Source organism: Myotis daubentonii, chromosome 7, assembly GCF_963259705.1.
Source record: "Myotis daubentonii chromosome 7, mMyoDau2.1, whole genome shotgun sequence".
Classification (NCBI taxonomy): domain Eukaryota; kingdom Metazoa; phylum Chordata; class Mammalia; order Chiroptera; family Vespertilionidae; genus Myotis; species Myotis daubentonii.
Genome location: NC_081846.1, coordinates 13901359 through 13915339, shown reverse-complemented (window position 1 = coordinate 13915339; position 13981 = coordinate 13901359). Strand labels below are relative to the sequence as shown.

Here is a 13981-nt window from a genome sequence, read left to right as displayed (position 1 = left end):
GATCTCACAGCTATCGTTATGTGAATATTTGATAAACGAATGTGGGGGGACCAATTCCCTTTTCTTCTAACACATCTGAATGCCAGCTTAGGCCCAAACTGGTCTAGAACATTTTTATTGGTGGGTCTAGTTGCAGCCCCTAGCTAAAATTTAGATTGTTAACTTTACTTGTTCTATATAAAATTCTATAATAACTCAAGTTATTTATCTAAAACAACAAGTTGAGTAATTCAAATTATCTTTGGGTTTCCCAAATTTAGACCCTCATATTAATAAGCTTAACACAGAATAGTAGATAATGTATTCAAAGCCAAATTCTCTGTCTCTAAAGATGTGTTTTTAAAATTTAGTGTGCCAGCATCACCGGCAGGGTTGGTTAAAATGCTGGGCTTCACCTACAGAGTTAGTGTCCCAGTTGGTCCAGGGTGGGGTCCAAGAATTCATTTCCACAAATTCCCAGGTGATACTAATGTTGCTCATCTGGGATCACACTTTAACAACCACTGACCTAAAATACCTATTTCTGGATCATCAAAGTAGATGATGGACAGTTGAAAGCAATTTTATTATATTTTTAGTATCTGTAGAAAATGACACATATTGATTTGGCTAAACAAAATTAAGAATCATTTAAAGCGGGGAGAAACCAAGATGGCGGCATAGGTAATCACTTATACTTGCTGCCTCTCACAACCACATCAAAATTACAACTAAATGGCAGAACAACTACCACCCAGAACTGCGGGAAAACTGGCTGAGTGGAAGTTCCACAACTTGAGAGGTGAAGAAGGCTCATTGAGACCAGTAAGAGGTGCAGAGGCACGCAAAGTGCTGGCACCTGGATGTGCTGTTCTTTAAACCGGGAGGGAGATACAAGCTCCCGCTTGCTCCGAACTCCAGTTATGGGCGAGACTCTGGAGGACCCAGACACATGCAGGAAGAAACTGGACTGTCTGGCATTGGGACAAAAACGTGAGGGCAGCTTACTCTTAGAGGTGCTCCCAGCAATCATTGTTCCTGAACAGGTGCGCAGGACACAGAGAACCAGGGACTTCTCTGATTCAGGGAAGCCGTTGCTGTTTGCTCCGCCCTGGTGATTCCAAGAAACCCCACCCCACCCAATTTACAACCCCACCCAAGCTGTGTACATCGGCTTTTGCATATGAATGGCCTGTCCTTTCGCCTAAAACAAACTGCAGCTGGGTCAGAGAGCCCCAGAGATTCCAAAAGAAGGCCCCCTACCTGACAGCAGCAGTGGCCTTGCTTTACATCTTGGCCTCCTCTGGGCACTTCCAAACCCCATACAAAGAGGAGGAATCTGCAGATGTCTCTGTAGCTCCTGCTGGGTGGCCCCAGACAGTGGCTGACCTTACACCTCCTTGGAGATGATAACAGATTACAACTCTTCACATCCATAAGAGACACACTCAAGGGGCAGACTCAGTGAGCACGAAAGCCCTACTGAAGCAAGTCCTGCCCCATAAGGGTGTCTCCTGTGCAACAGATCTTCCAGTGTGGACATAGCTGGTCACCACAGCCATTTGGCCTGGAGGTCAATTCCTCCCAGCAATTAAGGGTTAACCACAACAAGACTGTGCAAACATCCCACAAAGGGGTGCACCAAGAGTATCCACCTCAGGTGACTGGGGAGGCTGAGCCACTGGGCCATATAGGACACCAACCACACAAGGCCACTTTATCAACTCAAGGAGACTTAGCAGCTATCCAGTACATAGAAACAAACACAGGGAAGCAAACAAAATGCGGAGACAAAGAAACAAGTCACAAATGAAAGAAATGGATGAAAGCAAAATACTGGATATAGCATTCAAAACCATGGTTATAAGGTCACTCAAGAACCTTCTAGAAACCTCCAAGAAATTTAGTGAGACCCTCAAGGATATGTAAAAGGACCAATCAGAAATTAAGCATACACTGACTGAAATAAAGGATAATATACAGAGATCCAACAGCAGACAAGAGAATCCCAAGGTCAAGTCAAAGATTTGAAATACGAAGAAGTAAAAAACACCCAACATGAAAAGCAAAAAGAAAAAAGAATCCAAAAATATGAAGATAGTGTAAGGAGCCTCTGGGACAACTTCAAGCGTACCAACAACCAAATTATGGGGGTGCCAGAAGAAGAGAGAGAGCAAGATACTGAAAACATATTTGAAGAAATATTGACAGAAAACTTCCCCTACCTGGTGAAAGAAATAGACTTACAAGTCCAGGAAGTGCAGAGAACCCCAAACAAAAGGAATCCAAAGAGGACCACACCAAGACACATCATAATTAAAATGCCAAGAGCAAAAAACAAAGAGAGAATCTTAAAAACAGCAAGAGAAAGAAACTCAGTTACCTACAAGGGAATACCCATACGACTGTCAGCTGATTTCTCAACAGAAACTATGCAGGCCAGAAGGGAGTGGCAAGAAATATTCAAAGTGATGAATAGCAAGAACCTACAACCAAAATTACTCTACCCAGCAAAGCTATCATTCAGAATTGAAGGTCAGATAAAGAGCTTCACAGACAAAAAAAAGCTAAAGGAGTTCATCACCACCAAACCAGTATTATATGAAATGCTGAAGGATATTCTCTAAGAAGAGGAAGAAAAAGGTAAAGATAAAAATTATAAACAACAAAGTGTCAACAAATACATATCTATCAACAAGTGAATCTAAAAATCAAGTGAATAAAAAATCTGATGAACAGAATAAATTGGTGAATATAATAGAATCAGGGGCATAGAAAGGGAGTGTACTGACAATTCTCGGGGGGAAGAGGGTGAGGGGGGTACAGGAAGAGATTGGACAAAAATCTTACACGTATGGATGGGGACAATGGGGGGGGGGTAAGGGCATGGGGTGGGGTGGGAACTGGGTGAAGGGGAGCAATAGGGGGAAAAAAGAGGAACAACTGTAATAATCTGAACAATAAAGATTTTTAAAAAAGAATGATGGTTGCACAACATTGTGAATGTGATTGATGCTACTGAATTGTACACTTAAAAATTGTTAAAATAGCAAATTTTATATTATATATATTAGTACAATAAACATTTCAAATATTAAAAAATAGAATCATTTAAAGCAAAACACATTTCCCAGTCAAAATGCTCCCATGAACAAGACCATATGTAGCTTGTATTATTTCTGTAAGCATCTAAAAGGGCCTGGTATGTCTAGCAATCTTTTCCTCCCACCAGCGAGGGGGTGGGGAGCCTTGAGGAAGCTGGGCTGGTGGTGAAGCGCCAGGGCTGTGCATTCCTTTCCACGTGCTGCTGTACCGCAGCCGGCCATGCTATGCTGTATAAGTTCATCAGATGACGCTGCAGAACAGAGCCTGACCAGAGGGCGAGGGGCCAGATGGTAGAGCAGCTACAGAGCCGCTTTTCCTCCAAGAATAGCATCTGGGAACCGGCAAGATCCCTAGTTTACTGATTGTCTGTATTCATTTAATACATCTGAGAGCATAAGAATGGGCCAATTCCGAGGAGGAAAAAATAATATCGGGCATTGCACTTTTGTAAAGTATTTCCAGACTATTATCATCTCTCTTCTCAATTTGTTTTACTTCCGACATAGAGCAGAGATGTTTCTCACTTCTCCTATGCTCTAAGTTTGGACTCTTATCTGAAAAGAAAGTATGTTTTTAAAAATAAGGATACATTAAATGACAAAAGGTTTAGAACTAACTGTAGTGTTTTATATAGGGGCACCTATTCAAAAAAAGAAGAAAAAGTGGAGCTTTTTAAACAAGACTGCTTGTATTGGTGGCATTTTCAGGCACAGCCCACATTCACCTGAAGTGGGTGCTTTGACTCATGATCTTAGATTGATCATTGAATCAACGTATGTCCGGGCAGAGGCATTTGGTGGGCTCCAACGCATCCAGGATGGGTCTGACCCAGTCCGGGGTGGAGCAAAGTGCCTGGTCCTCAGTACCCAAATGTGCAACAGATAGAACTTTACTCCACAACATTCAAGGGCAAGGCATCCTTTTCCAAACCAAAATCAAGTCACTGAGGCTTGGCATGAAATTGACAGTGAGCTAAGTCTGGGAAGCCACCCCTGTGAGACAGACAGAAGTTCTAAGGTTTTTGTCCTGAAGATCTGGTCTGAAGTGGTCAGAGCATCTGGTCTGACATGGCATTGTGACCCTCACTTGCTATACTTTTTGTCTTTGGCTTGGGGGTCCACTTAAAGACATGAGACTCCCCGTTAGGACTGGACACAGAGATCTTTGCCAAACCTAGCTCTGATCTCGGTAGTTGCACCTGCAGCCATTCTCTCCACTCAGTTAATCATAAAAAAGGCTATATTTAGCCCATAGTTGATGTCCTTGTGGCTTCCAGATACTGAACTATTGGCTTGTCTCTACGTTATGATACTCATCTTCCTCGGCCTTTTTACTATTGTTATCTCCTGGTTTCACTGGCTTTCACTTCTCATTCTTTCTCTTAAATTTCTCTTTCTTAATTATAAAAATAATACAGGTCTTTATCAAAAATTTAGGTAATAGCACCAACGGAAAGAAAATAACTATAAACACTAAGAATTCAAGCACCCAGAGATATCCACTATTACCAATTTGGTGAATGCCACTAAGAATTAAGCTCCACATGGCAGGGATTTTTATCTGTTAACTGCTATTTTTCAAGGGCCTGGAATCATGCCAAGGCCATATAACAAGAGCTCAATAAATATTTGTTAAATGAATGATTGGATGGATAGCATTTGAATTGCTTTTTATATATGCATAAATACATATGTGTATATATGACTAGAATATATTAAGAAAATTGAGGTTATATTCTACATTAAGGTTTTTAAAATATATTTTTATTGACTTTTAGAGAGATAAGAAGGGAGAGAGAGAGAGAGAGAGAGAGAGAGAGAGAGAGAGAGAGAGAGAGAGATAAAACATCAATGAGAAAGACACATTGATTGGTGGCCTCCTACATGCCCCCTATTGGGGATCGAGCCCCAAACCTGGGCATGTGCCTTGACTGGGAATCTAACTGTGACCTCCTGGTTGATGGGTCAACACTCAACCACTGAGCTACACTGGCTGGGCTACAAAGAGATTTTTATTCTATTTGTTTATAAGGCTGTTTCCTCCTATAAAACATGGGCAGATTTGTGGGGAAATCCTCACTTGTTGGTGGACTCTGAGGGTGAGTCTAGGGTTCCCTGCAGCCTGATTCTGTAGACCATTAATATTTGTTCCTAGATGGGAAAGAGAGCAAACTAAAGTGGGGCTACATGACCCCTTGGGCTGCCTTCCAGGATGTGGGATTTGTCTAATGAGATGATCATTTATCCATGTTATTTCATGTTTTCTTTACAGATGCTCTCAATAGTATTGAGAATTCCATTTATAGAACAGCCTTCAAATTACGATCTGTGCAAACCACGTGTCAATGTAAGTAGAAACACTGAAAATAATTGGTTCCTGATGCGCTATGTAAATTTACAAAGCAAACCAAAACTTATGTGAGTGAGGTCAGACTCCAGAGGTTGCATCTGTGCATTTCCTCCACTTGTAACAGAGAAGATGGAGGGGGAGGGGACGCGTAGCTTCAATGACTGAAATAGAAAATGATTTTTGGATGAAGATTTTTTTTTTCCTATTTTGTTTCTGCAAAAACAAAAAATGTTGGTTTCCCTTTCAGGATACCAATATTAACACAAAATAAAATTACAAAATAGGTTAGTTTAGAAATCTGTACTTGGAGATTTAAATTTAACATTTTAAAATCTCTTCTACCTCATAAGATTTTCATTTTCCAGTTGTACTTCTCTCTCTGAACATGTAAAAGTAGGTTCAGGTGAATAATTCCTGGGCCATAAATTTTAAAACTATGTTGAGAATTCCCTGTGAACTGCTCTTTTGTGTTAAACTTAGATCTGATTGAATGCTATTGTTTTCTTTTCCGATACTGTTATCTAAGCAAAATGAAGTAAATATTGTAAAAACATTTATCCTGGCCTGGCCAGCATGGCTCAGTAGTTGAGCGTTGACCTATGAACCAGGAGGTCACAGTATGATTCTGGTGAGGGCACATGCCAAGTTGTATGCTCGATCCCCAGTAGGGGGCATGCAGGAAGCAGCCAATCAATGATTCTCATTATTGATGTTTCTATCTCTCCCTCTTCCTTCCTCTTTGAAATCAATAAAATACATTAAAAAATTTATCCTGTAAAAATTCTCCAACATGAAATAAATTGGGTCTTGGCTGTGAAAAGCAATAGGCATTCAGCATACCTAAACTTACTGATTTCTAATAAATTCTGTATTACATTTTTAAAAATCACTTTATGTGAAATGATTTATAACATTATTATATCAGACCTAAAAGAAGCTATGAGATATATATATATATATAACATTTTTTCCTAAAGGTTGAACATTTTTATATTTTGCTCTTTGCCTAATAAGTTATATAGACCAATGAATTTCAAATTGTGCTTCACAACAGTTTGTGCATGGGTATGATGTAGGACACGAAAGGTTTAGCAAGGTGGGAAAGGAAGAATAGACAACCCAGGAAAACCCAGAAACCGTCTCCTCAACCAGAACAACTATATTTCTCTATTTTCCATACTGCCTTTCCGTATAAGGGTCTTTCGAAGCAGGGATTCTTGACAGAAAGAAAGGAAGAAAGAAAGAAAGAGAGAGAGAGAGAGAGAGAGAGAGAGAGAGAGAGAGAGAGAGAGAGAGAGAGAAGGAAGGAAGGAAGGAAGGAAGGAAGGAAGGAAGGAAGGAAGGAAGGAAGGAAGGAAGAAAGGAGGAAGGAAGGAAGATCACTACTGTAGACAAATAAAATCACTTGTAACTAGTATTTGTTATTCCAGGGATTAATAAAAGACAGAATGGGCACACTAAAAATATATCCTCAGTTATGCTATTTTCTTAGAGAATTTCTCTCATTAAAGAAAGTTAGCAGCAAACGTTTCTATAAGCCTCCATCATTTCTGCCTGGGTACAAAGAATGTAATTTGAGGACGTTCCTTGTACTTCTTATTATCCCTGGCATCAGAAACAGTAAATATGAACAATACTCATGGGAAGTATTAATAAGACACAAAATTAGTAGTTGAAAAGTTCTACTCCAGGAAAGATATCCAAATGAAAATTTGAAAGCAAAAAAGCCCCATATACAGCGATAAAGCATGCTATGAGTTCCAGGCGGCAGGGCCTGGGGCCCATCGCTGCATAAATCTTGCGGTGAGATTAATGGACACCGGTGTTATCTGTGTTGCTGTAATACAGAGCCCTCATCCCGTGTGCAGCACGCCGGGCCGAGGCGATAGGCTTTGCGATTGAGTAACGATAAAAGGTTTGGCAGCCTGCAGCCAGGGTTTTATTAAAGTTACATCCTGGAACCTACTCCTCACTTCTTTAGACTCTGCCCTTAAAAGCAGCACCAGAGAACAAATAAAAATATTTTATTATACTTGCTAGATTTCTTATCTGCGAGATTGATTTATGAAGCAGAGAAAAGCACAGGGTTTTATCATTTCACAGGCTGAGGCAGTTTAAGTGCCAGCAGCTCTTGGTACCACCAACATCCACATCTCTCCGATGATACAATTGGGTGTTTATTAATTTTGTCTGTCACCCTCCATCTGTAAGAAGCCATAGGGTTAGTTCTATTTCATTCATCCTTATATTCATTGCCTCGTAAAATGTTTAAGAGGTGATAAAAATATACAGGAAATAACCCATTATTTTTTTATAAGCAACTTTGGTTTTATTTAGTGCCTTCCTCAGATAATAATACTAATGGAAACAAGATAAAAAATAATAAATATTGCCCTAACCGGTTTGGCTCAGTGGATAGAGCGTTGGCCTGCGGACTCAAGGGTCCCAGGTTCGATTCTGGTCAAGGACATGTACCTTGGTTGCGGGCACATCCCCAGTAAGGGGTGTGCAGGAGGCAGCTAATTGATGTTTCTCTCTCATCGATGTTGCTAACTCTCTATCCCTCTCCCTTCCACTCTGTAAAAAATGAATAAAATATATTTTTAAAAATAATAATAAAAAATATTACTTTGGCAAAGGTGGAACCTAAGAGTCTGATATTAAATTCAACAACTGCTCAGCCTAGACCCAGTATAACCTCTACTGGCCCAGTATAAACTGGTTAGAACGTCGACTGGATATGTCAAGGTTTCGGGTTCAATCCCAATGAATGCATGAATAAGTGGTACAACAAACTGTGGTCTCTCTCTCAAAAATCAATCAATCAATAAAATTATTTAAATTCATCAACTGCTCTTATATAAATATCACTGGGTTTTTAATCAAGACAATTGCATTTTGACACACTATTATTCTAAAGCTAGGCTGTAGAAAGAAAGAACAATATTTGAACATGAAAAGCTAATTTGCTTAATCAACTTAAAGAATACAGTAATGTTTTCCCCAACCTTTCACTAGAGGGTCCTAAATTCATTGGAAATTTTTTTTTTTTCGAATTTGTGACTTTTTCTTCCCCCAACTTCATTCTATAAAGTACCATCCTAAAGGTTACACAGGAAATAATGTTATAACGGTGCTTTCCTAACAGATGCACTTTTCCACAGTCAGATTGGCTGTCAGAAGAGTAATGCCTGAATTATGCACAAGAGATACGCATCCAAATAATGGTCATATCTAATTTTCTTTCAAGGAAATGCCTACCATAAAAAAGAAGTCTTAATTAAACACCAGGTGACATTTGCCTTACTTGAAGCCTTTTGTTCCCATCAGAAAATCAGACTCAACTCTCCATTTGCTTTCTACAGTGGATTTGATTGGCAGTTCCCAGATTCAGCACGTCCTACTATGTCCGAGTTTCTGGGAAGCGAGAGAGAGCCCTCTCTCTGTGCAGCATCTTTTCCAGGCCCTCCAGGAGCTGTTCCAGAGAGCCAGGGAGAAGCCGGGGCAGGTGCACCCCGGGGCTGCGGAACTCACTCTGAGCCTTCTCATGGCCATGTACGACAGGTGAGGGTGCAGAGGGCACACTGTGAGCTCAAGGGCAGGGTTTGGTTGCCACTGGTCATCGACTATTTGGCGCTGTCTAATGTTTGCTTATGGTTTGATGTATAAGATGGCTTCTTTGTTTCCCACACGTGTATTACTCACTCAGGAGGGCAACGAAGAAGACACGTTTATCAGCTTTACCAACATAAGTGACCCTTGGATTGCAAAAAGGGGAAAAATCCACCTTACTTTCTCTCATAAAAACTCACTTCTGCTCTAGAGACCATGCACACCCTCTGCTAGGGCCATTGTACACGTATGCATGCGAAAATGTACACTTTTCTTTTGAGTCCCTAGAGCAGTGGTTCTCAACCTTCCTAATGCCGAGACCCTTTAATACAGTTCCTCATGTTGTGGTGACCCCAATTTCATTGTTACAAATTGAACATAATTAAAGCATAGTGATTAATCACCAAAACAATATGTAATTATATATGTGTTTTCCGATGATCTTAGGCGACCCCTGTGAAAGGGCCGTTCGACCCCCCAAAGGTGTCGCGACCCACAGGTTGAGAACTGCTGCCCTAGAGCTTATTTCCTTGCATATTTTTTTGTAACCAATTATTAATTTTGTTTTTTTTCTTAAGTGGAGCAAGTTTGAATAACCTGTGTATGGATGGCTAACCTATTGTCTTACTCCGTTTGGGATAATACAACAAAAATACCATAGGCTGGGTGGCTTAAAACAACAGTTTATGTCTCACCGTTCTGGAGGCTGGGATGTCCAGGTCAAGGTGCCAGCCAGTGTCTGTGAGGACCTGCTTCCTGGTTCAGAGAGGGCCATCTACTCCCTGTGCCCTCACATTGCAAAAGTGTCCGGGGGTGCTCGGAGATTTCTTTTCTAAGAGCATTAATCCCTCTCATAACGGCTCTCTCCTTGTGGTCTCATCATCTCTCAAAGTCCTACCTCCAAATTCCACCACATTGGGGATTAGGATTTCCACCTATGAAATTGGGGAGGGGACGTGAACATTCAGTTCATTGCACTTATACACCAGTTTAGACCATGCCAAAGGCTTGAGTATGCATGCCCTGGAGTCAGTGGTGGGTGCATGCGTGTGTGTGTGTGTGTGTGTGTGTGTGTGCGCGCGGAGATGTGTGTTTCTCTGGGTGTCTCCCTGGCTCTGGAGCCTACCATTCGTTGTCTCACTTCATTCTGTTTACTTTATGCTGAATTATCAAAGGGTTGAAATTCGAATAGTGTTTTCAGTAGTTATCCAATTGTCTAGTTTAGGAAGCCTTCAAAATAGAAAGCAGAGAATCAAGAAAAGAACTTTCTGTTTTTTCCCAGAAAGCCTCATCTTTCAGAATGGACTTCTAAAAATTCATAGTGAGCCCAGCCAGCGTGACTCAGTGGTTAAGCATTGACCCAGGAACCAATGGGTCACCCGTTAGATTCCCAGTCAATGCGCATGGCTGGGTTAGGGGCTCCATCCCCAGTAGGGGGCATGCAGCCAATCGATGATGTTTCTCTCTCATCCATGTTTCTATCTCTATCCCTCTCCCTTCCTCCCTCTCTAAAAATCAATAAAAACATAGTAAAAAAATTGTAGTGAATATAATACACTTGGAAAGAGCAGAAAAGAATAAAGAAGAAATATCACCCAAAAGCCTACCTCACAGAGGCAAGCACAGGTAACCATCTGGCAAATTTTTTACAGTGTTTCCCATTCTAGTTTATTATTTATTTTTTAATTGTACAAATGACATATAAACTGTTCTCAAGTTACTTCTTCATGATTGCAGTCTCCTTAAACATTAAGCTTTGATTGCCATTTCTGATATCAGTGCCTGCCCCTAACACTCTTCCTGCTTTTAACACATTGTTTTGTAGGTGTGATAGGGGCCAAGCCAGTGGCAAAGGATAATTAGGCTCTAAGTGAGGGCCTGCGACCTGGTGGGTTTTTATATACATAAATGTTTGCTCCTTTTGCCTGCCTTTGGCCCTTGTCTCTGCTGTTTGGTTTCCAGATATGTGAAGCCTAAGGAAGCGAAACTACCTGCTCTGTGGAGACAGGAAGAAGTCCTGGATCACCTGTGCCTAGCACAGTGCTTAGCAGAGAGGGGGCACCCAGCAAATATTAGCTGAGCACATGAATGAATGATGAAATATTTTAATTCAATTATTAATCTTGTCAAATTCTAAATATAAGAAAGCAGACAATGAAAGACTTGAACTTGTAACACCACGTCAGAAACGTCCGTTAATAGTTACATTTTTTATAAGCCACTTCACCAAGAATCACCCTGCCTTTCCCATTCTTGTCTCTGCGATTTGTTGCCCTGCAGCACAGGAACCGGCTTTCTCAAGCTTACACCTGCAGCCGCTGCCCTGATTGCCCTCTCAGGGGACAGCCCTCTTACAAAATACAGAGGTAAGACCCACAGGAGTTTTGAGTGTCTGAAATTCAATAGCCTCCAAATCTCCAACACATTATTTTCCTCACCTGCTCCTATATCCTGGCCACGTGGCTCTTGTTGGGCATATACTCAGCCCAACTTGGAATTTTTCAAGATGTTGATCTGTGCTTTCTACTTATTCATAACTTGGTTACCCTGGGTATTCATTTGTGTAGGGATAATTGACACCAGTGGTTATTATTCCTCTAAGGCAGTGGTTCTCAACCTTCCTAAGGCCGCGACCCTTTAATACAGTTCCTCATGTTGTGGTGACCCCCAAACATTAATTAATTTTCGTTGCTACTTCATAACTGTAATTTTGCTACTGTTATGAATCGTAATGTAAATATCTGATATGCAGGATGTATTTTCAGGGGTCGCGACCCACAGGTTGAGAACCGCTGCAAGGCTGGAACGCTCCTCACATTGCTGTTTACCCACCTCCTAGTCTTCAACATCGATGTGCTGGATTATCAAGGGGTTGAAATGCGAATTGGGTTTTCAGCAGTTATCAAATTATCTAGCTTAGAAGCCTTCAAAATAGAAAGCAAAGAATCAAGAAGAGAAATTTTCATTTTTCCTCCTTCATACCCACAAATACACTGTTTAGAATTCAAAGCACATACTCTTCAAAGACACATTGCATGAGTTTAATGTAAAGATCTTTTCTCCCTTGTGTATCTAGCTCTTTTTCAGCTCTATGCAGAAAACAAAAGGGGAGGTTATGATTCCGGGGCACGTATGACCCGAAGGACTTTGAGAAACCTACTAACAGATCTACAGCAGGTAAATCTCTGATATTTAATAATTTTAAATTTGTTCCAGATGTTAGCCACATTATTAAAGAATCTGATTTTTAGTGTCCAGTTCACATTAAGAGAAGTCTTCATGCAACTCCTCCCCCCACAGCCACTGCTACCGTCTGAGTATAGGTCTGATCTACTGCAGTCACTTCCTAACTCATTTCCCCAACTCAAGCCTCTCCTCTCTCCCACTCTGCCTCCACATGACCGCCAGTGACTCTTCCAAAATGCATATGTCACCCTCATGCCTAAAATTCTTCATTGGCCATTCTTGTCTGTAGGATAAAGCCCAACCTTAGCATCACACCACCTTAAGCTAAACAATGAAAAAAGGTTCTGCACTTCTGAGTGGGGGAGGCAAGTTATGAGAAGGTGACCATGAAAAGTTCCGTGAACAAGGTTTGTTATTCAGGTTTAGCCTGTTCCTTCTCCAATAAGTGTTGTTAAGAGTTCTCTTCCTGGTAGGGAGAAGGAGATACCTTTGGCACATGGAAGTTTCCTTTATAAATGTACATTTTATTTACAAAAGGAAAATTTGTGCCTTATTTTTAGAGCTTTCCCTGCAATGATTGGTTCTCAGTAGCCTTTAGCTCAAATAACTTATATGCCAAATAGGTATATTTTGAGTGATATATTCTGCTACCCTTCAGGACCAGGGATTCTGAACTGGGGATAGTCATGATGGGAGTGGGGAGTAGGTATGCAGGAAGGTTATTGAACTCTAGGACAGAGAATATGGTTAGGAAAAACCTATCCAAAATTACTTATCCAAAAATACCTCTTAATATTAATATTTTATGTTCTTATTGATCGTAATAATGTTTAATTTATTCTGAAAATTCCAGTGTGTAAGATGTTCATATTTCTTAAAAGAGTACTCATTTTTAATACATTAATAAGGTTAAAATATCAGACGTAGTTATTGCAGGGCTGTTCTGGTGGTTGTGGCAGCACATTGATCTCATCGCCAGTTTTCTGCTGACTCCTGGGCATGTCCCAGGGAGCTACTGCTTCAGCAAGCCTCACTTCTCAGGACTCAAGCTAGTGGGGAGCCAGGGAGAGTGGGAACATTTGTTAATTCATTTACGCAATCAGACGTGTAAGCCTGGCATGTGGAGGTGGATGTGAGGGAAGAAGATGAACTAAGGGCCATTTTCCTTGTCCTGTAGAAATCCTGTGCTTGCCTCCTGACTACTATAGCCGGCCTCAGGCTAACACCCTGTCCATCAGGCCATAAACATCTGCCCTGGTTTCAGCCTCATCTAAGGTCAATGAGCTGCTGAAATGGCAGCTCCCACAGAGCTGTCTCCCCCCAGCACATTATTATGCTCCTGAGAAAGCTGTGAGGAAGGCGGAAATTTGCATAGCAAATTATCATCCCATTGAGTTCCATTAAGAACTCAGGGATGGAGTCCCCTGTAAAATTCCAGGCCCCACTCTGTGAATCACATCCCTCTCCCAAGAATTCAAATGCTCATTTCAAGTGGCGTTCTGCCTGTGCCAGCATGTCATCTAGTCATGTTCAATTCTTCCACCGAACACCTGCAAGAAATGAGTCTCGTGGATGGGCAATTCATCCACATAATCTTTGTGCACACGCTTAAGGCAACAATTTGGTTAAAACCCAGTGCCGAAGTGAATTTTCTTTTGACTGGTGTCAGAATCACAGAACTGGCAGGTCAGTCCCATCCGAGACACTTCCTTTATTTCACAAATCAGGTTAACCAACCCCCTTTCCCAGA

General features: G+C 41.1%; 1 protein-coding gene across 1 annotated transcript in view; it reads left to right on the top strand.

Moving 5' to 3' along the window:
* DYTN (dystrotelin) overlaps positions 1–13981 on the top strand; it is a 47512-nt gene that overhangs the window by 395 nt on the left and 33136 nt on the right. Inside the window, exons 2-5 of the mRNA XM_059702459.1 lie at positions 5356–5430; positions 8799–8997; positions 11326–11411; positions 12122–12222. Coding sequence (XP_059558442.1) covers positions 5356–5430; positions 8799–8997; positions 11326–11411; positions 12122–12222 — 461 coding nt within the window. The remainder of the gene's footprint in view (positions 1–5355; positions 5431–8798; positions 8998–11325; positions 11412–12121; positions 12223–13981) is intronic.